Source organism: Zophobas morio, unplaced genomic scaffold, assembly GCF_036711695.1.
Source record: "Zophobas morio isolate AGI-343-1 ecotype UQ-CSIRO unplaced genomic scaffold, CSIRO_AGI_Zmor_V1 ptg000054l, whole genome shotgun sequence".
Lineage (NCBI taxonomy): Eukaryota > Metazoa > Arthropoda > Insecta > Coleoptera > Tenebrionidae > Zophobas > Zophobas morio.
The window spans coordinates 3,435,623-3,460,646 of NW_026972159.1; the positions used below are offsets into that span (position 1 = coordinate 3,435,623).

The 25,024-nt window shown below is 35.2% G+C and overlaps 2 protein-coding genes across 3 annotated transcripts in view; one reads left to right on the forward strand and one right to left on the reverse strand.

The window, feature by feature from the left end:
• Positions 1-24,459, reverse strand: LOC135142920 (protein inscuteable homolog). 2 transcript variants are annotated; one of them, XM_064074734.1, is made up of 5 exons: positions 24,315-24,459; positions 1,703-2,365; positions 1,430-1,645; positions 292-1,378; positions 1-240 (listed from the first exon to the last, which is right to left on the reverse strand). In XM_064074734.1, the coding sequence occupies exons 2-5, from the start codon at positions 2,362-2,364 to the stop codon at positions 109-111; spliced, it is 2,097 nt and encodes a 698-aa protein (XP_063930804.1). In that variant the 5' UTR covers position 2,365; positions 24,315-24,459; the 3' UTR covers positions 1-108. The 2 variants fall into 2 exon arrangements, with proteins under 2 accessions (XP_063930804.1, XP_063930803.1); XM_064074733.1 differs by having other exon boundaries at positions 1,430-1,657; positions 24,315-24,458.
• LOC135142921 (myosin light chain kinase, smooth muscle-like) overlaps positions 22,963-25,024 on the forward strand; it is a 29,564-nt gene continuing 27,502 nt past the window's right edge. Inside the window, exons 1-2 of the mRNA XM_064074736.1 lie at positions 22,963-23,200; positions 23,265-23,376. The gene's annotated coding sequence lies outside the window, so the exon portion shown is untranslated. The remainder of the gene's footprint in view (positions 23,201-23,264; positions 23,377-25,024) is intronic.

A 25,024-nucleotide genomic window follows, 5' to 3' on the forward strand; every position in this document is an offset into this window, starting at 1 on the left:
TCTCTAAATACGTCATATATTTTTTCGCAATAAAATTAAAATACAATAAATAAAACAACAATCAATAAATATTAGAAAATCATTTGAACACTTAAAAATGGCAGAACTTTACACGTAGCTCTCGCTTTGGGTCGAATAAGCCAGAAAGGAGTCCAGCAACTTAGGCTCCACAAGCTCTTGTACATCTTCTACACTAATAACATCTTTCCCGCACGCATCGACGATTTTTCTTAACGTAGCCTACAAAAGAAAAATTAACAAAAAAAAAACTCTCGCAACCCCAAAACTTACCAAAGTTGCCACCAACACAGCATCGTTCGAAAACCTCTCCTCCTTCTCCCTACACATCTTGACTAGTTTCTCCACTCCCCCCAACTCCACGACCTGAGTGGCCGCTTCTTTGTCACTACATAACCTAGACAAAGCGATAATAGCTTTCTGTTGAAGCCTTTTCTCGGCTTCTTCCCCCACTCCTCCGCATTTCAAGAAACACAAAAGTGCAGGAATCGTCGATAGTTTTGTCAGGTGTTGTCTGGCCACTTCGACTGACGTCATATTGGCAACGAGTGTGGCCACTTGCTCCAGAAGATAAACCGAAGCGCATGGTCCTCTTCTGTTGACTGAATTCAAAAGAATCTCCGCTGTGTTCAAATGTAGCATGTATTTGACACACTTGGTGTCCATTGTCGACAAGTTTGCAAGAGCTGCGGCACATAGAAGAAGATTTTGACAACACTTGGTCGTCGAGGCGAATTTCGTCAACGATTTGACTAACTTCCGGGAGTGGTCTGCCAAGCCCTTGATGGAGTGGTTGTCTTCTATCCAAGGCGCGGTCACTTGGGCTAGAAGGGCTACAGCTTCGGACCTTTCGGGCTCCGGGCGGGACAAGTCTTCAGTGAGAGTTTCACTGATGATTTGGATGCCTGAGTACTTTTCGAATTGACGAACCGCGAAAGTGGTGGAACACATGGTTGATAGTGCTCTGAGGAGGAGACTCCTCATGGAGGAACCTTCACACTTTTCGCATAGAATCAGAAGAATTGGAACCACTTCGCTTTTGGTGAAGATTTCAATGAGACTTTCGTGTCGTAGACAGAGGGAGGTGATTCCAGTGACGGTGGCTCGAAGATCTAACTCTGAGCATGGATTTTCTAGACGCTCGACTAACTTTTTGATTTCTTTTTCGAGGACTGTGTGGAAGGTGGATTCCCAGAGGGTGAATAAAGGGGAGATTTGGGTGAGGAGATCGTCACGGGTGGCTTTTCTTATGGCGTCGTATTGTTTGGTTATTTTGGGGGTTACTTCTGAGTAGAGTTTGAAGAAGTCCATTATGTTGCCGGCTAGACTTTGAGCTAAAGGGCCGACGTATTTTTTCTCGCTGAAAAAGGGACAATGAGGTGCGTTTCGTACAATCGTAGGGTTTGAGTACCTGTTCAAGGTTTTGAATTCCTCTTGGAGACATTCTGAATGCGAGATGATGTTTTTGATGTTGGTGGTTGTGTAGGTGGCCATGTTGGCCACTTTTTGGTGCAGATCTGCCGCTATGGATTTGGCTTGGAGGGTCGTCATACATTCTTGGTCGTACTGGTGTCGGATTTCGTGCATCCATTTCTGGACGGCGTCGTTTTTGAGGAGTTCGGGCGACCTGTGGTGCAGCCTATATATATATGACACAACGAACACCCTGTATATAGTTAGTTACCTGTCCTCGTGGCCTCCCCAGCTACTCCCTCCCCGCCTCGCGCCCCGCATCCTGCTCACTAGATTCTTCGGCGTGGAGGTGTGCTTCGGCGAGTCCAAGCCCCCGTTGAAGAGGCATTCCAGCTCACTTTCACAGTCACTCGACAACGAAAAGTCCGCGCACTCCGCCTCGTCCTCCCGCACCTCCTCCAGAACCGCCGGCGCCGACCTGTTGAAAAACTCGGCCCTTTTGGCCTCCTCCCTCGTCGGCAAACTCCTCGACGCCCTCAGCACCTCCTCTTCCAGCGAGCGCCCGCTCTCCACTCTCTCGCTCGAGCGTGTTTTGTCTTCGACGTCCTTTGCATACTGATGATTAAGCGCGTCCTTCACGCATCTCTTGGCGTTGAATAAATTCCGGCTGACTTTGGGAGAGTGCTTGGCGAAGAGGCTCTTCCGGGGGAAGTCGGCGCCGAGGCGGCTCTTCTCGGGGGTGCTCTTCTCCTGGTAGTTGATGGAGAGGTTCTCGGGTTTGTTGGTGGTGGTTTTCTGGATTTGCAGGGGCGGCGTCTCGGTGTCGGAGAAGCCGGAGTCTTGGCTGCCGGGGCTCCCGGAGACTTCCTCGCGCCGGTCGAGGAAGTCGCTGGCCCACCACACCTTGCTGGGGCTGCGCTTGAAGTCGCTCATTCTGCGGAAAGTGAGATTGTAAGGTTTCTGAGTCAATAGCGGGATTGTGGGAAAAGTGATTCAGGTGGTGATTAGGAATGGATGGATGGTTGTGAGTAATAGAGGTAATTGCTAATGGGTGAAAATTATAAGAGACGTTAGTCGGAGGTAGAAGCTAAATTTAACGGCAACTTAGGTGCATGTAAGTTTTATCGTTCTTTATCAGTAATTTTATTATTTAATTGCCTCTTTTTGAATGACGGTGTTTTTTTTTTTATCTTATACAAAAATCAACTACTCTTATTGACAATGTTTTTCTTTATCTTATTCCACCACTTGAAATTATATATTAGATGTTTTTTAATCTTGTACTTACAAAAGATGTTTCGTTATACAATCTCACATGGCTGAATGAGTCACTGCATAACAAGGAGTGGAAGTTCATTCAAACTTTATGATCATTTTTTACGATTCTGATACATCAAAACATTGAAACCGACACAAATAATTATCAGAATTCTGGAATAATTTCTCTTAAGTTCTTGTTTTTTTATTCGAATGGAGCTCGGTTTAACTTTATTTTGGAACGTTTTTGGAAATTATGTTTCCGTTCACAAGGAGCACTAGAAAATTTACTTTCCGGAAAAGTTGCCCAAAAATGCCCAAAAAATTCTAGTACTTATATTGATCTCGACATGCTGATTTGAAAAATATAGCAATTTTAACGTTCCCGAGCAAGATTTTCGAAATATTTTGTTTGGAAGTCAAATTTTTGGAAAATCGTAAAAATTGTCGATTTTATATTGACGATTCTGAAAAAAATTATAGAAATTATGGAAGAAATGCAGTCGAGAATAACTTCTCTCGAGTCAAAAATCTACAAAAAAAATCTTTTTATGCAATTTGCGAAAAGTGCACGAAAATGGGTCAAAAATTACACAAGAGGCAGTATTAAAAAATTGACTTTTTGGAGAAGTTGCCCAAAAATCCCCAAAAATTCTGGTATATTAATCTCGACCTGTTGATTTAAAAAATATAGCGTTTTTAGGATAGTGAACCAAGATTTTCGAAATATTTCATTTAAAAGTCAAATTTTTGAAAATTCGTAAAAATTGCCGGTGTTTTATTAACGATACTGAAAAAATAATAGGAATTATGGAAAAAATGAAGTCGAAAATAACTTCTCGAGACCGAAATCTACAAAAAAAAATTCAAAAGGGGTAGTACTGAAAAATGGACTTCTCGGAAAAGTTTTACAAAAATCCTCAAAAAATTCTAGTATAGATATTATATGTATATTATTATTATTGTAGTATATTTTAACAGGTACTAGTCCCACCTACCCACCCCCTCTTTTCTTAGAGGGTATCTCCTTTCCTGTGCCAAAATTAATCTTAACTTAGCCTCGCCCACCCACCCTCTCTTTTCTTAGACGGTATGTCATTTTCTAAAACTGATTTTGGCAGATGACATAGCATCTAAGAAAAGAGAGGGTGGGTGGGCGGGGCTAGTACTTGCTAAAATAAGATCGATTTTGGCAAATGAGATACCTTCTAAGAAAAGAGCGGGTGGGTGGGGCTAGTAGCTGCCAAGACAAAACTGATTTTGGTAAATGACATACCCTCTAAAAGAGAGAGGGTGGGTGGGCGGGGTTAGTATCTGCTAAGACAAGGCTTATTTTGGCAAATGAGATTCCCTTCAAGAAAAGAGAGGGTAGGTGGGTGGGGCTAATAGCTGCCAAGATAAAACTGTATGTCATTTGCCAAAACTGATTTTATTAGATGACTTAGCCTCTAAGAAAATAAAGGGTGGGTGGGCGCGGCTAGTACTTGCCAAAATAAGATCGATTTTGGCAAATGAGATACCTTCTAAGAAAGGAGAGGGTGGGTGGGCGGGGCTAGTACTTGCTAAAATAAGATCGATTTTGGCAAACGAGATACCTTCTAAGAAAAGAGAGGGTGGGTGGGCGGGGCTAGTATCTGCTAAGACATGGCTGATTTTGTCAAATGAGAAGAAAATACAGAGGGATGGGGTGGTGCTAGTACCTGTTAAGACCGATTTTAACAATGACGTATCCTCTAAAAAATGTAATTAAATTATTATAAGGAAAGACACTAGAAGCTCCAAAGCACTTTTAAATTCGTTCCAAACAGTACTAGGCCCGCCCATCCGCCTTCTCTTTTCTTCGAAGTTATCTCATTTGCCAAAATCAGTCTTATCATAGCAGGTACTAACCCCGCCCACCCACCCTTTCTTTTTTTGGAAGCTATGTCATCTGCCAACATCAGTTTTACCTTAGCAGCTACTAGCCCCACCCACCCACCCTCTCTTTTCTTAGGGGGAATCTCATTTGTCAAGATCAGTCTTATCTTAGCAAGTTCTAGCCCCGACCACCCACCCTCTATTTTCTTAGAGGGTATGTCATTTGCCAAAATCAGTTTTATCTTAGCAGGTATTAGCTCCGCTCACCCACCCTCTGTTTTCTTAGAGGGTATCTCATTTGTCAAAATCAGTCTTCTTAGCAGCTACTTTTCGGAAAAGTTGTCCAAAAATCCCCAAAAAATTCTAATATATTGACCTCGTCCTGCTGATTTGAAAAATGTGGCGTTTTTAAGATCCAGAACCAAGATTTTCAAAATATCTCGTTTGAAAGTAAAATTTTTGAAAATTCTCAAAAGCTGCCAATGTTATATTGATGATTCTGAAGAAATGATATGAATTATGCATGAAATGGAATTGAAAATAAATTCTTCAGGCTGAAATCTACAAAAAAATCTCTTTGGGCAATTCACAAAAGTGCACGAAAAGGGGTCCAAAAATTACACAAGGGTATTGAAAAATTGACTTTTCGGAAGAGTTGTCTAAAAATCTTCAAAAATTCTAGTATTCACCTCGACGTGCTGATTCTAAAAATATAGCGTCTTTAAGATCCCGAAATTTTTGAAAATTCCAAAAACTGCCAATGTGATATTGACAATACCGAAGAAATGATAGGAATTATGCAAAAAATCAAATTTAAAATATTTTCTTCAGGCCGAAATCTACAAAAAAAAATCTCTTTGGAAAATCACAAAAGTGCTCGAAAATGCGTCCAAAAATTATACAAGGGCCAGTATTGAAAAATTGCCTTTTCGGAAAAGTTGCCCAAAAATCCTCAAAAAATTCAAGTATACCTCGACCTGCTAATTTGAAAAATATAGCGTTTTTAGGATTGCCGACCAAGATTTTCGTTTTAAAGTCAAATTTTTAGAAAATCGTAAAAATTGCCGATGTTTATATTGACGATTCTGAAAAAAATGATAGGAATTAAGGAAGAAATGAAGTCAAAAATAACTTCTCTCGAGACATAAATCTAAAAAAAAATCTCTTTAGCCAATTTAGGAAAGTGCATGAATATGGGAGAAAAATTGCACAAGGGGTAGTACTGAAAAATTGACTTTTCGGAAAAATTTTACAAAAATCCTCAAAAAATTCTTCTTTTCTTAGAGGGTATCTCATTTGCCAAAATCAGTCTTATCTTAGTAAGTTCTAACCCCGCCCACCCACCCTCTGTTTTCTTAGAAGGTATGTCATCTGCCAAAATCAGTTTTATCTTAGCAGGTATTAGCCCCGCCCACCCACCCTCTCTTTTTTTGAGGGTATTTCATTTGCCAAAATCAGTCTTATCTTAGCTATTTTTCGGAAAAATTGCCCCCAAAAATCCCCAAAGAATTCTAATATATTGATCTCGATATGCTGATTTGAAAAATAAAGTGTTTTTGAAAATTCGTAAAAATTGCCGGTGTTTGATTGACGGTTCTGAAAAGGTAATAGGAATTATGGAAAAAATGAAGTCGAAAATAACTTCTCGAGGCCGAAATCCACAAAATAAAAAAATTAAAAGGGGTAGTACTGAAAAATTAACTTCTTGGAAAAGTTTTACAAAAATCCTCAAAAATTCTAGTAAGTATATTATATATTATTATAATTCTAGTACATTTTAACAGGTACTAGCCCCACCTACCCTCACTCTCTTTTCTTAGAGGGTATCTCATTTACCAAAATTAGTCTTAACTTGGCAAGTTCTAGCCCCGCCCACCCACCCTCTTTTTTCTTAGAGGGTATGTTATGTGCCAAAACTGATTTTGGCAGATGACATAGCCTCTAAGAAAAGCGAGGGTGGGTGGGTGGGGCTAGTACTTGGTAAAATAAGATCGATTTTCGCCAATGAGATACCTTCTAAGAAAAGAGAGGCTAGGTGGGTGGGGCTAATAGCTGCCAAGATAAAACTGTATATCATTTGGCAAAACTGATTTTGGCAGATGACTTAGCCTCTAAGAAAATAGAGGGTGGGCGGGCGGGGCTAGTACTTGCCAAAATAAGATCGATTTTGGCAAATGAGATACCTTCTAAGAAAGGAGAGGGTGGGTGGGTGGGACTAGTAGCTGCCAAGATGAAGCTGTATGTTATTAGCCAAAACTACTTTTGGCAGATGACATAGCCTCTAAGAAAAGAGAGGGTGGGTGGGCGGGGCTACTAGTACTTGCTAAAATAAGATCGATTTTGGCAAATGAGATGCCTTCTAAGAAAAGAGAGGGTGGTTGGGCGGGGCTAGTATCTGCTAAGACACGGCTGATTTTGTCAAATGAGAAGAAAATAGAGATGGATGGGGTGGTGCTAGTACCTGTTAAGACCGATTTTAGCAATGACGTATCCTCTCAAAAATGTAATTAAATTATTATAAGAAAAGACACTAGAGGCTCCAAAGCACTTTAAATTCGTTCCAAACAGTACTAGGTCCGCCCATCCGCCTTCTCTTTTCTTCGAAGTTATCTCATTTGTCAAAATCAGTCTTATCATAGCAGGTACTAACCCCGCCCACCCACCCTTTCTTTTTTTGGAAGCTATGTCATCTGCCAACATCAGTTTTACCTTAGCAGCTACTAGCCCCACCCACCCACCCTCTCTTTTCTTAGGAGGAATCTCATTTGCCAAGATCAGTCTTATCTTAGCAAGTTCTAGCCCCGCCCACCCACCCTCTCTTTTCTTAGAGGGTATGTCATTTGCCAAAATCAGTTTTATCTTAGCTCATCCACCCTCTGTTTTCTTAGAGTGTATCTCATTTATCAAAATCAGTGATACGAATTATGCATGAAATGAAATTGAAAATAAATTCTTCAGGCCGGAATCTCCAAAAAATGTATTTCGGCAATTTACAAAAGTGCACGAAAAGGGGTCCAAAAATTACACAAGGGTATTGAAAAATTGACTTTTCGGAAAAGTTGTCCAAAAATATTCAAAAATTCTAGTATATTCACGTCGACCTGCTGATTCTAAAAATATAGCGTCTTTAAGATCCCGAACCAAGATTTTCGAAATATTTCGTTCAAAAGTAAAATTTTTGAAAATTCCAAAAACTGCCAATGTGATATTGACAATACCGAAGAAATCATAGGAATTATGCAAAAAATCAAATTTAAAATATTTTCTTCAGGCCGAAATCTACAAAAAAAATCTCTTTGGAAAATTACAAAAGTGCTCGAAAATGCGTCCAAAAATTATACAAGGGCCAGTATTGAAAAATTGCCTTTTCGGAAAAGTTGTCCAAAAATCCTCAAAAAATTCTAGTATACCTCGACCTGCTAATTTGAAAAATATAGCGTTTTTAGGATTGCTGACCAAGATTTTCGAAATATTTCGTTTTAAAGTCAAATTTTTGGAAAATCGTAAAAATTGCCGATGTTTATATTGACGATTCTGAAAAAATGATAGGAATTAAGGAAGAAATGAAGTCAAAAATAACTTCTCTCGAGACAGAAATCTACAAAAAAATCTCTTTAGCCAATTTATGAAAGTGCATGAATATGGGACAAAAATTTCACAAGGGGTAGTACTGAAAAATTAATTGTTGGGAAAAATTTTACAGAAATCCTCAAAAAATTCTTCTTTTCTTAGAGGGTATCTCATTTGCCAAAATCAGTCTTATCTTAGTAAGTTCTAGCCCCGCCCACCCACCCTCTGTTTTCTTAGAGGGTATGTCATCTGCCAAAATCAGTTTTATCTTAGCAGGTATTAGCCCCGCCCACCCACCCTCTCTTTTTTAGAGGGTATCTTATTTGCCAAAATCAGTCTTATCTTAGCAGCTACTTTTCGGAAAAGTTGTCCAAAAATCCCCAAAGAATTTTAATATATTGATTATTGACCTCGTCCTGGTGATTTGAAAAATGTAGCGTTTTTAGGATCCCGAATCAATATTTTCGAAATATTTCGTTTGAAAGTAAAATTTTTTAAAATTTCCAAAAGCTGCCAATGTTATATGATAGGAATTATGCATGAAATGAAATTGAAAATAAATTCGCCGAAATCAACAAAAAAATATCTATGCAATTTACAAAAGTGCTCGAAAATGGGTTCAAAAATTACACAGGGGCCAGTATTGAAAAACTGACTTTTCGTAAAAGTTGCCCAAAAATCCCCAAAAAATTTTAAATCTTGACCTGCCGATTTGAAAAATATAGCGTTTTTAGGGTTCCGAGAACGATTTTCGAAATATTTCGTTTGAAAGTCAAATTTTTGGAAAATTGTAAAAATTGCCGATGACGAACTGAACTCAATTTAATTTTTTTTTTGGAAAATTTTACTTATTTGCTCCAACATTTCAAAACCTTCATGAAAAATCAGTAATCTTGTCGGTGTTTTCTTTTTTTTTTTGACTTTTTTTTTGGAAAAATTTTGTAAATTATTTTCCCATTTTCCTCGATTATTTAATGGACAAAAATGACTTCAGATTTGTAATCTGCACGAAATGCCAGTGGAATTCCGTTGGAACAAATTGTTTTAGTACTTTTTAAAAAAAATTTGTAAGTACAAGTTTTCCAGTTTTCCCGATTTGTTTGAAGAGCTATGTCAAGAATAATAATTTTATAGTTACACGCTACGACGTAGTTTTGAAAAAAAACCCATCTGGTACGATTAACTGTCGTATCTCATATTACAAAAATTTTCAGGCTCTGCAATAACCAGATAACAATCCAGTCCCTGCAAAAGAATTTTATCAGCCCGCATATTTTCCCCGCCGCTCCTCTCATTAAAGCTTCTTGTCCATCACTGCCACTTCCTATCTAACCGTAATCACGGCAAAAACCTGCTCGATGATGCCACCTCGTACCTACATAAACATCGAAAAAATTTGAGCAGTTTTTTCTGGCCAATCCATTCCTAATCAGCCATTATCAGCATGTAGACGCGGCACCCCAACAATAACGATTAAAGCCGTTATGAGCAGCTGCGTTCCGAGATTGAAAGCTCCCATTGTCAAGTTTCCAACGATTTGATTTCGCGACGATGATACCAAAAGATCTCATTTTCTATTCACGATGTGGTTTCCTTTACAACTTTTAAATTAATTCCGAAATTGAGTCGGAGAGTTCAACGATCGAACTCTCATTAAACACTAATCACTCCAAATAATGAAAAAATCCGACGCGATAACAACGAAGGTGTGTTTGCGACGGAATGAGAATAATTAGTAGGAATTAGTACCAGGATTTTTGATTGGGCTTTTTCACCGCTATTTGCATTGTGGTAATTAAAGCGCTGACACGCGTCCGTTAGCTCGTATTATGTTGGTTGTGCATAAATAAACACTGACAGTAAGAAGCTTAACGCTTTTTATTTACCAGCATTTATGTAGCGAGACGCAATTTTTTGTATACAGGCTAGCTCGAAAATTTAGAACACGAAATTATAATTATCCAGGCGCGTGTCTTCGCTTCACCCCATTTCCACGCTTTTTGGCCACCGGAAGGATGTCCAAGTCTCCCTTTATTACCTCCACGCATCGTGACTTTACCAGATATGGAGTTCCCTTGAGGCCCATATGGTTCGATAACAAGACGGATGTACACCATCTCATTAACTTTTTTAACCGTTTTTTGTCGTCTTAAAAATAATAACAATAACTTGCGTTTACTGACTACAAAACGAAAGTAAAATGAAATTTTGAGGCTGATGATAAAGAGTTTCAATGTGTTGTAAAAAAGTTAACCCAGGTCTTTAACTGTGTCATTTTTAATAAGATTTTGGTCATTGTAAATCTTGTCTAAGTAGGCTCATGTCATCAAGATTGACAATAGAAGTGACCTCAGTAGGTTGTCAATACATAATGTAAAAAGAAGAGGTTGGAACCTTGAGGTACACCGGACGTTGAAACATACTGATGTGATATGTAACCACTATAAAAGACATAGTTAATTCACGCCACCAAGTAGGATTCAATAAGTTTAATAAATGATGGAGACATGCCAAAAAAACTGGGTTTATTCAGCAGCAAGTTGTGGTCAACACGGTCAAACGCGCTTGAAAAGTCGGTGTAGATTATGTCCACTTGTCCATCCTTATCTAACTCCTTCGAAATATACTGCGTCACTGTCCCAAGATTTGTGCTGGTAGATTTTCCGGTTAAAAAACCGTACATGTAGTACTTTTGTCAATACAGAGGTTATATTGAAGTCTCCAATTATTATTAAGACAAATTTATTAGCAAGAAATACAGTACTTTTCTTAAGCATATTTTTTTTTTATTATTTTTGGCGCACGATTTCGAGAGGGAATTTGTTTTTTTTCCTTAGCAAAAATTTTGAAATCATTACTTTCCGTGTCTTCAGAAAATCCTCAAAATATTTCCCCCTGTAATTCAATGGCAATATGTTGTCAGAAAATGTTGATAACAGAAACGTTCAAATACATTCAGTAATTTTTAAATTCTTCAAGATTCTATGGACACCAGAAGCCTATAAGGCCCTTTCAAATTCTTTCAAGAAGAACACACCAGAGGCCCCCGATGGACTCAACATTATTTCAAATTCTTTCAAAAATATATAAAAAATACGGGGGCTTCCAAAATTCCTTCAAAAATAAAACACCAAGGGCCCCAAAAATTCTTTAAAGAAAACAATACAAAGACATCCAGCATACTTTCAAATTCCTTGAAAAAAACACTGTGCCTTCAAGATTCTTTCAAATCTCTTCAAAAACAAAACACACCAGCCACCCAAGATCCATTCAACACCCAGAGATCTCAAAATTCTTTCAAATTTTTTCAAATACAAAAAAAATCGGGGGTTTTCAAGATTTTTTGAAAAATAAAACACCAAGAGGACTCAAAATTGTTTAACATTCTTTAAAAAAGCATTAGGATCCCTCAAGATTCAAATTTATTTAAAACGGAACATCATGAGAAGCTTCCTTGAAAAAAAAACACTATGTGCACTCAAGATTCTTTCAAATGTTTTCAAAAACAAAGCACACAAGATCTTTCAAAATTCTTTCAAAAATAAAACAACACGAGTTTTCAATTCTTTCAAATTTATTCACGAAAAAACACCAAGATCTCCCATAATTTTTTCGCATTCCTTTAAAACAAAGCATTTGGTGCCTCAAGATTCTCTGAAATTTATTCACAACAAAACGTTAGAAATTCCAAAAATAGAACACCAACAACCCCCAAAATTCTTTCAAGAAACAAAACACCAGGAACGCTCAAGATTTTTTCTAACTCCTTCAAGAAAAAAGGAAACTGAGACCCCGAGCACTCCTTCAAATCCATTAAAAAAACACTAGGTGTTGTCAAGATTTTTTCAAATTTCTTCACGAACAATAAACACTAGGAAAGCTTGAGGTTTTTTCAAATTTCTTTATAAAAAAAAAAACACTTCAGACGCTCAAGATTCTTTCTAATTCCTTTAAGTAAAAAGAACACCAAAGAACCCCAAGATTCTTTCGACTTCTTTCAAAAAAAAAACACCACAAAACCCCAAGTTCATTTCTAATTCCTTCTAAAAAAATAAACACCAGGGATTTTAAAGATTCTTCAAATTCCTTTCAGAAAAAAGTGCGAAGTAGTTCTGAAGATTATTTCAATTTCTTTCAAAAATAAAAGCCCGGAGACCTCCAAGATTCTTTCAAATTTCTTCAACTACAAAAAAAATCAGAAGCTTACAAGATTCTTTCAAAAATAAAACACCAAGAGGTTTCAAAATTGTTTAACATTCTTTAAAAAAAAAAACATTAGGTTCCCTCAAGAATCTTATCAAATTTATTTAAAACGGAACACCATGAGGAGCTCCCAAAGTTTCTTCAAAAATAAAACACCATGAATAATGAATTTTTTTTAAATTCCTTTCAAGGAAAAAAAACAAAGATATCCAAAATACTTTCAAATTCCTTGAAAAAAAACACCGTGTGTCGTCAAGATTCTTTCAAATGTCGTCAAAAACAAAGCACACAGGATCTCCCAAAATTCTTTCAAAAATAAAACACCAAGAGTTTTCAAAATTCTTTCAAAAATAAAACACCAAGAGTTTTCAAAATTCTTTCAATTTTACTCACGAAAAAACACCAAAATTTCTTCCCACAATTCTTTCTCATTCCTTTAAACGAAAACATCAGATAGCTCAAGATCCTCTCAAATTTATTCACAACAAAACTTTAAAGATTCCAAAAATAAAACACCAAGAGATCTCAAAATTCTTTCAAATTTATTCACGGAAAAACACCAAAATCTCCTCCCACTATTCTTTCGCATTCGATTAAAAGAAAGCATTAGATGCCCCAAGATTCTCTGAAATTTATTCACAATAAAACATTAGAAATTCCAAAAATAAGGCACAAACAACTCCCAAAATTCTTTCAAGAAACAAAACACCAGGAACGATCAAGATTCTGTCCAATTCCTTCAAGAAAAAAAGAAACTGAGACCCCGAACATACTTTCAAATTCGTTAAAGAAAACACCAGGTGTTCTCAAAATTCTTTCAAATTTCTTCAAGACCAATAAACACCAGGAAACCCCAAAACTTCTTCAAATTTCTTCAGGAACAAAAAATGCTAGGAAATTCAAGACTCTTAAGAAACACCAGGGGGTTCCAAGAATTCTTTCAAAATCCTTCAAATAAAAAAACATCACAAACCCCCAAGATCATTTCTACTTTCTTCCAAAAAAATAAATACCAGAAACCTCAAAGATTCTTCAAATTCCTTCTAGAAAAAAAAACACCAGAACTCCCGAAGATTATTTCAAATTCTTTCAAAAGTAAAACGTCAGAGGCCTCCAGGATTCTTCCAAATTTCTTCATTTAAAAAGAACGTCAGAGGCTTCCAAGATTCTTTCAAAAATAAAAGACCAAGAGGTTTCAAAATTCTTTAACATTCTTAAAAAAAAGCATTAGGTGCCCTCAAGAATCTACAAATTTATTCAACAGAATATCAGAGGCTGCCAAAATTCCTTCTAAAATTCTTTCAAGTTCTTTCAATGAACAAAACACCAGGAAACCCCAAGATTTTTTCAAATTTCGTCGGGAATAAAGAACACCAAAGATTCATAAGATTTTTTACATTTCTTTATGACAAAAAAAAAACACCACAGATCCTCACGATTCTTTCTAATCTCGTTAAGGAAATAGAACATCAGGGAACACCGAGATATTTTCAAGATTCTTAAGAAACACCAAGGTTCCCAAGGATGCTTTCAAATTCCTTCAAGGTAAAACAACACCATAAACCCCCAAAGTTAATTTCTAATTCCTTTTAAAAAAATAAACACCAGGTGTACTAAAGGTTCTCCAAATTCCTTTCAGAAAAAACACCAGGACTTCCGAAAATTATTTCAAATCCTTTCAAAAATAAAACACCAGAGGTCTCCAAGATTCTTTCAAATTTCTTCAATTACAGAAAACATGAGGGGCTCCTAGATTCTTTCAAAAATAAAACAGCAAGAGGTTTCAAAATTCTTTAGTATTCTTGAAAAAAAAACATTAGATGCCCTCAAGATTCTACAAATTTATTCAAAACAGAAGGTCAGAGGCTCCCAAAATTCCTTCAAAAATAAGGCACCAACAACCTCTAAAATCCTTTGGGATTCTTTCAATGAACAAAACACCAGTAAACCTCAAGATTCTTTCAAATTTCGGCGGGAATAAAAAACACCTGAGATTCTTAAGATTTTTTATATTTCTTTATAAAAAAAAAACACCAAAGAACACCGAAATATTTTTTAGATTCTTAAGAAACATCAAGAGTCCCAAGATGCTTTCAAATTCCCTCTAGAGAAAAGAACACCCGTGATCCTAAAGGTTCTCCAAATTCTTTTCAGAAAAACCGCCAGGACTTCCGAAAATGATTTCAAATCTTTTCAAAAATAAAACGCCAGATGTCTCCAAGATTCTTTCAAATATCTTCAATTACAGAAAACACGAGGGGCTCCTAGATTCTTTCAAAAATAAAACAGCAAGAGGTTTCAAAATTCTTTCATATTCTTGAAAAAAAAAACATTAGATGCCCTCAAGATTCTACAAATTTATTCAAAACAGAAGGTCAGAGGCTCCCAAAATTCCTTCAAAAATAAGGCACCAACAACCCCTAAAATTCTTTGGGATTCTTTCAATGAACAAAAACACCAGGAAACCTCAAGATTCTTTCAAATTTCGGTGGGAATAAAAGACACCAGAGGTTCTTAAGATTTTTTACATTTCTTTATTAAAAAAAAAAAACACCAGAGAAAACCGAAATATTTTCAAGATTCTTAAGAAACATCAAGAGTCCCAAGATGTTTTCAAATTCCCTCTAGAAAAAAGAACACCCGTGACCCTAAAGGTTCTCCAAATTCCTTTCAGAAAAAACGCCAGGACTTCCGAAAATTATTTCAAATCTTTTCAAAAATAAAACGCCAGATGTCTCCAAGATTCTTTCAAATATCTTCAATTACAGAAAACATGAGGGGCTCCTAGATTCTTTCAAAAATAAAACAGCAAGAGGTTACAAAATTCTTTAATATTCTTGAAAAAAAAAAACATTAGATGCCCTCAAGATTCTACAAATTTATTCAAAACAGAAGGTCAGAGGATCCCAAAATTCTTTCAAAAATAAGGCACCAACAAACTTAAAATTTTTTCAAATTCTTTCAAGGGACAAAACAGCAGGAAACTCCAAAGTGTTTTCAAGATTCTTAAGAAACACCAGGGGTCCCAAGGATTCTTTCAAATTCCTACAAGAAAAAAAGAACACAAGGAACCCTAAAGATTTTTTAAATTCCTTTCAGAAAAAAACGCCAGGAGTTTTGAAGATTATAAAACACCAGTATAATCACATTTTTTCAAATTCTTTCAAGAAAAAATCAGAGATCTCTAACATACTTTCAAATCCTTTAAAAAATAGTACGTTAACTCGGAATAGAGTTATTTAACCATGATTCAGTAGCAATAAAGCAGATTTACAGACACCAAGATAACATTATACGTTTTAGGTCGAAGACTTGTATTTTGATAGTAAATATTAACGGTGATTGATCATTATTTATGTTGAAATCCTTGTCTTCTTTGATCAAGTAAATGTGATATCATTTCCTTAGTGATAAATCGATGTGGTCCTTCGAGCCGGATGCGTCTGTCCCCGAATTTCGACGCCGATTAATAATGCGTAAAGTGGTGTTCTATAGCTGATAAGTCCCACGTGAGTCAATACCGGTGGCATATGGATCCGATGTTCACAACAAAGGACAGCTGCAACCACCACATGTGTGAGGGTGAATATTGCGAGACTCGTGTCGCGCACGTGGCCATCTGGTCATTAAACGTTGTTGTTTCCGCAAAGCTGCCGCCGAATTGTGTGTACAGCACACAATAATGAGATTCGGACGCACATTATGAGCTTAATTTTGCCCTAGTTGTGTCTGATTTATACTGTCCGAGCCGCACTGCAAGAATCTTTTACGGCTTCCCAGAAAAAAAACAATCTGCAATCGTTGTAAACAAGAATCCGCAACATAAATCCGCACTTATTGCTAAGTAACGTTAGTGATATATCAGAAATGTTAAGGTCAGACTTGAAACTTGCTCCGAATAACCAGAGCCGTTACAACAACGCATACCTATATGTAGGTAATGGGAAATGCATAGGGGAGACATGGGGTACCCTCACCATGGCGGTATTGTAAATCTGGACACCTGGAACTGCCCTTCTTGCAACCGGTAATTTATGGATCCGAAAGAGGGTTCAGCGAGACAGGGGAAAAGTAAGACTCCACGAGGAACATGCAGATGCTTGAATTTAATAATCTTGTCGGACTTTTCTCATATTTCAAAGCGTAACGCAAAATCGCAACCGTATGTAAAGTGCATAAAGACATTGTAACCACGCCTTGAATAAACCAATTAAATTTACATACATCCTGAAGATTCATTTGAATATTAAATTAAATAAAACTTTACGTGACGCTATTTCGTGTTGTACACGCATGTAAAAAGGTATTCAACCACACGTCGCGTTATCAAACGGAAATTTTAAACACAATTAAGAGCATGCTTTTCGAGTGACTGTAGAAATACCAAAAATTCATAAAAATCCACCATAACAATACACTTGCAAAATTATTTTTATAAGGTAACGAATATATTACTAAAGGCCAAGAAACGCAACGCACTTGCATAATACACGTCACGATTGCAACCATCCATTGTTTGTAATTATTTGTAACAAAATAAAGACACTCAGGGCCATGACACCGACACGATCAATCAATTTGTTGTCTGGGTTGTTTGGAATTGCTGGGAAATACATTTGTTGGATTATATAAGGTGACATTGTCGGGTAACATTGAACCGGCGATGAATTTTTGTTACATAAGTTTATTCAGACCTGATTTCCTACATAGTCGCTTCTTTACAGATTTTATTTACACTTACGCTTTGTGTAAATAAAATAAGTAGTAAGTGGAGCAATGTTTTTACGTGCTTTAGCATTTTTAGATCTAGTTTCAATGTGTAATTAACGTGATGATTAATACGTGTTTTTATCGGCGAAGAAAACCTCTGATAAAACTGCTTATTAAAGATGTCACTGTCGGTGAAACTGGAAACGTATTATTACCACATATCAGGTGATCGTAATGTATAGTTTCGCCTTCCGGTGTAATAAAGAAAAAAACCTCATTAAGACAAATTTTAAACAATATTAATTTACAATTCTGTGTAACTTCAGTAATCAAAAATTTTGAAATGTACTATATTTATTTAAGTAAATAATAGCAGCGATAAGTATGACTCAGTTGAAAACAATTTCTAAGTAAAGCGATTTGTTTATTTATTTTTTAGTAATAATTGTCAATATTGAGAGATACTAGTCGTATTGATCTAAACTGATAATGTCGCGTGACTTTTTAATCTCGAAACGAGGGAAATTACTTTCCCAGAATAAGTCAAGTAGGGCCGCATCTGGACGACTTAGTGCCTCTTCAGCCAACATGTAAATCCATTAGCGTTTTAATCGTAAAAATTAACCCACTCAAACTCTTATAAGAATAAAGTTAATCGCTTAATCGAGCTGCAGCTCTGCAGCACCAATTAAATTGTTTTTTCCGTAAAATAATTGTGAGAGAATTTCTGGTTGTCACAGGGTCATGATCAACTAATTTTTTCAATAACAACAACTTAACTATTGCGTAACTGACGACAATAATATCCATTAAAATATGAGTGTTATTTAAAAAATGTGTTTCCGAAAAATGCTAGTTTTTGTTTTATTACGTGACGTTCTAGTTATTCTAGCGTGGTAATTAATTGCATCTGAAATTTACAATTCTGATTTGTTATTATTCCTGTAATTAAGTTTCATTCGGAAACGTGATGCAACACTGGAAACCAATATTTTTTGTAGGGTGGAAATACCGCGAGAAGAACATGTTGAGTCATTGCAATTTGTCACTCAGGCTTTGACCAGTGGCGTACCTTGTGCGTTCTAAATTGTGAACATTTAAAAAAATATTATTTCTACATTAGTAAAAATATATATTTTCCACTCTTAAAGACTTTATTAAAATAGGAAACACACACAACCTCCCCGTAATTCGCAAATGAACTCGTCCGCACGTTTTGCGTCCACTGTGAATGAGGTATAGTATATTTTTTGAGAGTAGGACGATTTCAAAATCAAAAATTTTATACGTCTGCATCTACTTTTTATGTTGTTTTAAAGTAAAAAAATTGTATACAGAATATTCCGAAAATCATAAAAGAATTATGAAAAATTTTTAAAAATTGATTCACAAGTTCGAAGATACCATTATTTTTCGTTCAAGGTCCAACAACTTTTTTTCAAATAACAGAAAAAATCGAGTGTGTATAGTTGGATGAAGGTATGTTTTTTGATCGGAGGACCATTTCAGAAGCAAAAATTTTATACGACTGCACGAATTTTTTTGTCCTTTTTAAAGTAAAAAAAATGTATGCAAAATATACTGGGATTCCAAAAATCACAAAAGAACTATATGAAATTTAAGAACATTTTTGAAAAATTGCTTCTCCATTTATTTCAGTTCAGAGTTCATTTTTTTTTTTTTTTGAAAAAGCAGAAGATATCAGGTGTGAGTTATTACTTATTATAAATGAGTAAGAAATTTTTCAAAATGTCATAAGATGAAACGAATGCAAAGGAATTTTTTCTAAATAAATCGAATATTGTGTATATTTCAAAATTAAAATCTCATTAATTTGCATAAAAATTAGCAGTTATTTTACTAACCTAGACGTAGCCGAGAGTAAAAAATATATTTTTCATTCTACTGACTTGTTTAGAATAAGGAACACACACGACCTCCCTCTAAGTTCGCAAATGGACCCGTCCGGACGTTTTACGTCCACTGAGAATGAAATAGTATATTTTTTTACCGTAAGACTGTGTCAGAAGAAACATTTTATACGACTGCACCTATATTATATGTCCTTTTTAAACTAAAAAAAAATGTTTGCAAAATCATAACAAAATTATATTAAATATAAGAGAAATTTTGAAAAAGTTGTTCAGTTCAGAGTTCAACTTTTTTTTTTAAACAGAAAATATCAAATGTGAATTACTATAAATGAGTAAGTAAAAATTTCTTAATAAAAAATGCAAAAAATGAAATGCGAATTTAAAGGAAAACTCCTAAAAGAAATCGAATCTTGTGTATTTTATAAAATTAAAATCTTATTAAGTTGCATAAAATTGGTTAACTCTCGGCTACGCCTCGAGCTTTTATCTTCACGTGCAAGGATAAAGCTACTTTTTTCCGTCATTTCTAACATTAATAACTCATAAAGCAGATAGTCAACAGTTATTTTTTTCGCATATGGACTCGTCCAGACGTTTTATGTCCACTGAGAATTAAATATAGTTATATTAAAAATATATCTTTGAGCGGACAACAATTTCGGAAACAAAAATTGTATCCACTATACCTAATTTTTATGTTATTTTTAAAGTTAAAAAAAAATGCAAAATACCCTGGGATGCTGGAGATCATAAAGAATCATATAAAATATAAGAGAAATTGATACCATTATTTTAAAAGAAAACGAATGTTGTGTAGGTATAATTCAAAATTAAAATCTCATTAGTATGAATAAAAATTATTTTTAACTCTCGGCTACGCCTCGAGTTTTAATCTTCACGTGCAGGGATAAAGTTACTTTTTTCCTTATTTCTAATAGTAATAACTAATAGAGCGGTTAGTCAGAGTAAACAATATGGTATTAAAAAACAAATTTCTCACTCTACTAATTTGATTATAATAAGGAACACACACGACCTCCCCCTAAAATCGCATATGGACTGGTCCGGACGTTATACGTCCACTGAGAATGAAATATAGTTATATGAAAACATATTTTTTGGTCGGAGGACGATTTCAGAAGCGAAAATTTTATACATATGACTATACCTAGTTTTTTTGTTCATAAAGTAAAAAAATATATATATAAAATATACTGGGATTCTGAAAATCATGAAAGAATCATATAAATTAAAACAAAAATTGCTTCACAAGTTCAAAGTTACTACTATTATTTTTCAGTTTAGAGTTGGTCTTTTCTTTTTTTTTTTGAAAAACTGAAAATATTAAGTAAGAATTACCATAAATGAGAAAAAAATGGTTAATCAAAAATGCGATTAAATGAAACGAATGTAAAGCAAAAATTTTAAAAGAAATCGAATGTTGTGTATAATCCAAAATTATAATGTCATAAGTTTGCATTAAAATTATGTTTAACTCTCGGCTACGCCTCGAACTTTAATCGTGCAGGGATAAAGCTACTTTTTCCCTCATTTCTAATAGTAATAACTAATAAAGCAGTTAGTCAATAGTGATTTCACTACCCGAGGCGTAGCCGAGAGTAAACAATATGTTATTAAAAAACGTATTTTTCACTCTACTAATTTGATTAAAATACGTTTTACGTCCACGTAGAATAAAATATAGTTATATGAAAATATATTTTTTGACCGGAGGGCGATTTCAGAAAGAAAAATTTTTGCGACTGTACTTTTTTTTAATTAAAATAACATATATACAAAATATACTGAGATTCTAGAAATCATAAAAGAATCATATATAAGAAAATTGGTTCACAAGTTGGAAGTTACTACCATTATTTTTCAGTCAGACTTTTTTTTTTTTTTTGAAAAACTGAAAATATCAACTATGAACTATTACAAATGAGTAAAGAATTCTTAATACAAAATGTGATAAACTGAAACGAATGTAAAGAAAAAATTTTAAAAGAAATTGACACTCAGTAGTTTACAAAAAAAATATGTTTAACTCTCGGCTACGCCTCGAGCTTTAATCTTCACGTAAAAGGATAAAGCTACTTGTTTCCCATATTTCTAATAGGAATAACGAACAAAGCAATTAGTCACGTTATTTTACTAACCGAGGCGTAGCCGAGAGAACAACAATTTTACACAAAATGACATTAAAAAATATATTTTCAATCTGCTGATTTGATTAAAGTAGGAAACACACGACCTCCCCCTAAATTTTGCATATGAACCCGTCCGAACGTTTTACGTCCACTGAGAATGAAATACAGTTACATGAAAATATATTTTTGACCGGAGGACGATTTCAGCTGGGATTCTGAAAATCGTGAAAGAATCATATAAAATAAAACAAACATTGCTTCACAAGTTCAAAGTTACTACCATTATTTTTCAGTTCAGAGTTCGTTTTTTTTTTGAAAAGCTGAAAATATCAAGTGTGAATTACCATAAATGAGAAAAAAAATACTTAATTAAAAATGCGATTAGATGAAACAAATTTAATGTAAACGAAAAATTTTAAAAGAAATCGAATGTTGTGTATAATCCAAAATTATAATGTCATCAGTTTGAATAAAAATTATTGTTGACTCTCGGCTACGCCTCGAGTTTTAATCTTCATGTGGAGGGATAAAGCTACTTCTCTCATATTTTCCCAAAAGTCAATCAGATTCTTTAAGATGGTTTTAGTTTTCATCAGATTCTATCGAATTCTATCGGATTTTATCAGATTCTACTAGATTTATTAAGATTATTTTAGATTCTCTTATGTTTTATCAATTTCTCTCAGATTATATGAAATTATTTTAGATATCCTATTTCAGATTCTTTCAGATTATTTTAGATACTCTCAAATTCTCTCAGATTTTCCCATAATTCTATCAGATTCTAGCAAATTATTTCATATTGTTTCAGATACTTTCCGATTCTCTCAGAGTCTTCTAAATTCTATCCAGTTCTCTCAAATTCTCTCAGATTCTTTCAGATTATTTACGATTCTTTCAGCCCCTGACAGATTCTATAAAATTTTCCCAAATTCTATCAAATCATTTCAGATTCTATCATATTCTACCAGATTCTTTCAGATTTTACCAGATTCTATCGGCTACGCCTCGAGTTTTAATCTTCATGTGCTACTAAAGCTACTTTTTTCCTTATTTGTATTTAATAGTAATAACTAATAAATCAGTTAGTTAGCAGTGATTTTACTTCCCGAGACGTAGCCGAGAGTAGACAATATGTTATTAAAAAACATATTTTTCACTCTACTAATTTGATTAAAATAAGGAACACACACGACCTCCCCCTAAAGTCGCATATGGACCGATCCGGACGTTTTACGTCCACTGAGAATAAAATACATATAATTATATGAATATATGTATACCTATTTGTTTTTGTTATTTTTAAAGTGAAAAAATATACAAAATATACTGGGATTCTGGACATCATAAAATATTAAAAAAATTGTTTCACAAGTTCGAAATTACTAACATTATTTTTCAGTTCAGAGGTCGTGGTTTTTTTTTAACTGAACATATCAAGGTTGAATTATTATAAATGTGTACAGAATTCTTAATTAAAAATACTTGTTTCCCACATTTCTAATATGCAGTAATAACTAATAAATAAGTTAGTCGTGTAATTTTGGCAACCGAGGCGAAGCCGAGAGTTCAACAATTTCAAACAATATAATATTTAAAAACACATGTTCCACTCTAGTGATTGGACTGAAGTGAGAAACAAACACAACCTCCCCATTAATTCGGAAATGGACCCGTCCAAACGTTTACGTCCACTGAGAATAAAATATAGTTAGCTGAAAAAATATTTTTTTAATGTTTTGAAGTTACACCACTATTTTTTCATTTTTTTCTCCGCAAATATTTTTTTATGTGTTACAATGCAGTCGAAATTTTGCAACCACATATTTAGGTTATCTGATATCTCTAATTGTGGCTAAAACACACACACATTTCGCCAGAATTGTTGCCTCAAATCTGCTACAATTGTTTGAATCATAATCAGTGCATGGACACTTTTGTCATTTGTGCACTTTCGTATTCTGAAAACTGTAAAACGACGAAATAACTGAATGACAATCAAAGTGTCCACTCCGTTACGTCACTTTCTAACCACTAGTCAGTGTTACAATTCGAGTAGGCGGCAAATTCGCACGACTTTAAATTTATACAGTGTATAATTATTACGCAGCTACTGGTGAAAAACTATCTCATAAATATTACCGATGGGTAAGTAGGTGGACCATAAATAACCCAAAACGGCAGTCTAGCCATAAAATTTAATTATCTTCAGAAAAGTAAGAACCAACCGGAACACCCAGCATTAACTTTTCCCAGAACCACCATTCAAACCCCCATGAAGGTATTTAGTGAGTCACGTCGTCGATAACTAAACCTAGACCCAGGTAAAGCATTATCGTGCCAAAGTGTGTCACACACAATTTTTGATAACGATAAACCCAGTATAAATAAATTTGGCACACCTTCATTTTCCATTGAAAAAAACAACTGCTCAGACCCACAATTATGAAGATAGCGTGACCATCAAGTCGCGAGCTTCAAGGCCGCTGAAGAGCACACTTTTCAATAGTGAAGATCTTCGACACTACTGTTATTCGCATAATTGATGGCTGTAATTAAGCGATTATATTTTTACGAGTGCGACTTTTCCAACGGGTTTCGGACACAAAGACCCTTCTTATCCGGCGTGAATAAGAAAATTCAGTGATTAATCCCATTGTTACTTTCGTCGACCTTTAGCTTACGCGGAAATTCGTAATGAGATGATTCGTCTCAGGTTGAATCACGAAGAAAAACGCGATGTTTTAATATTCATGAGTTTTTTAGTCGGGTTCTAGTAAATATTATCTAATAGTATCAAGTGTGCTGGATTCAAGTGTTTGGTCATGTAGTTGAAGCGTCTTTTGTGCGTTCGTCGCTAACTGTATTTAGTTCCAACAATTTTGTTAGTTTTGAAAGTCGGATGATAAATTGCGAATTGATGACCGTTTCAAATTTCGTTTTCTATTAGTGGAAGTAATGAAATTAGAGATCTGTATTCGAGCCGGATAATTAGTGTTAAATGGAGTACCGTACGGAAAAAGAAATTAGTGAAACTGTTGTGAATATCAAGTGCGATAATAACCACATATAACGCGTGTATGTATACAAAAATAACAAAACCGCAATAAAACAAAGACTTTACGACTGCCTCAATCAAAACAGCTACTTTCACACATACAAATTTTGAAGCTAATTTCGGCGATAAATTTATTACCGCGCTGTGGCATAAAATAATAAAAACCCGATAAATTTGCATGTTGTGGTAAAACCAAAAACTCACGTTCTCTCGACTGTAATCCCAGCCAGTGTCACCCTTTCAAAACATTTCCGACACAATTATTATGCACTCCACAGCACAATTTTGCTTTGTGCAACTAGAAACACGTTCAAATTTGTATTCGATACGTCTGCTTGAACTCGCGCGTTGAGTTTACAATTCCCTTGGTGGGGTTTGTGTAGAGGAGGGGGCCCGGGACGGCACCGTATTGGTGGGTGAGGAATTTTGCCGGAAAGGGTTGTCGGAAACGTGAGAAAGTGGCCAGGGTGCAGGTACGTCGGGGTTTCCTCAGGTTGGGAATTTTGGAAAGTTAATTGGGGTTTGATGTAAAGGTCTGGGATTTGCGGGAATTGCAGGTAGACTGGGGTGAAGACGTGAGAATTTCGGGTTTCGGGGAAACTGTTTTGTTTGGTTGAGGTGGATTTTCGGAAATTTGGCCGAAGTGTTTACGGTGAATGCACGTTTTAGATGTGTCGAGATTATCATGAAGACGGCCAAAGTTTGTCTATTTATATCGTAAAAACACGAAATACTCGAATCTACAGATAACTATTGTTTTATTTGTTGTTCAAAAGGGTTACCGAAAATTTATTTTGTACAAAATAGTTACGAGATAATAAGTACTGCACTGCACATGTTGAAATTAATGTATTTGTCCCCACCAAAAAGCTAATGACGTCAGCCTAGATATATGCATATTTATTGCAAAGTAA

Excerpts from the sequence above, each read along its gene's own strand:
- LOC135142920 (XM_064074733.1), bottom strand. The coding sequence starts at position 2,364 with ATGAGCGACTTCAAGCGCAGCCCCAGCAAGGTGTGGTGGGCCAGCGAC. Across the intron at positions 1,379-1,429 it reads GAATTCAAAACCTTGAACAG|CGAGAAAAAATACGTCGGCC; the intron begins GTACTCAAACCC and ends TCCCTTTTTCAG. Across the intron at positions 241-291 it reads CTGTGTTGGTGGCAACTTTG|GCTACGTTAAGAAAAATCGT; the intron begins GTAAGTTTTGGG and ends TTTCTTTTGTAG.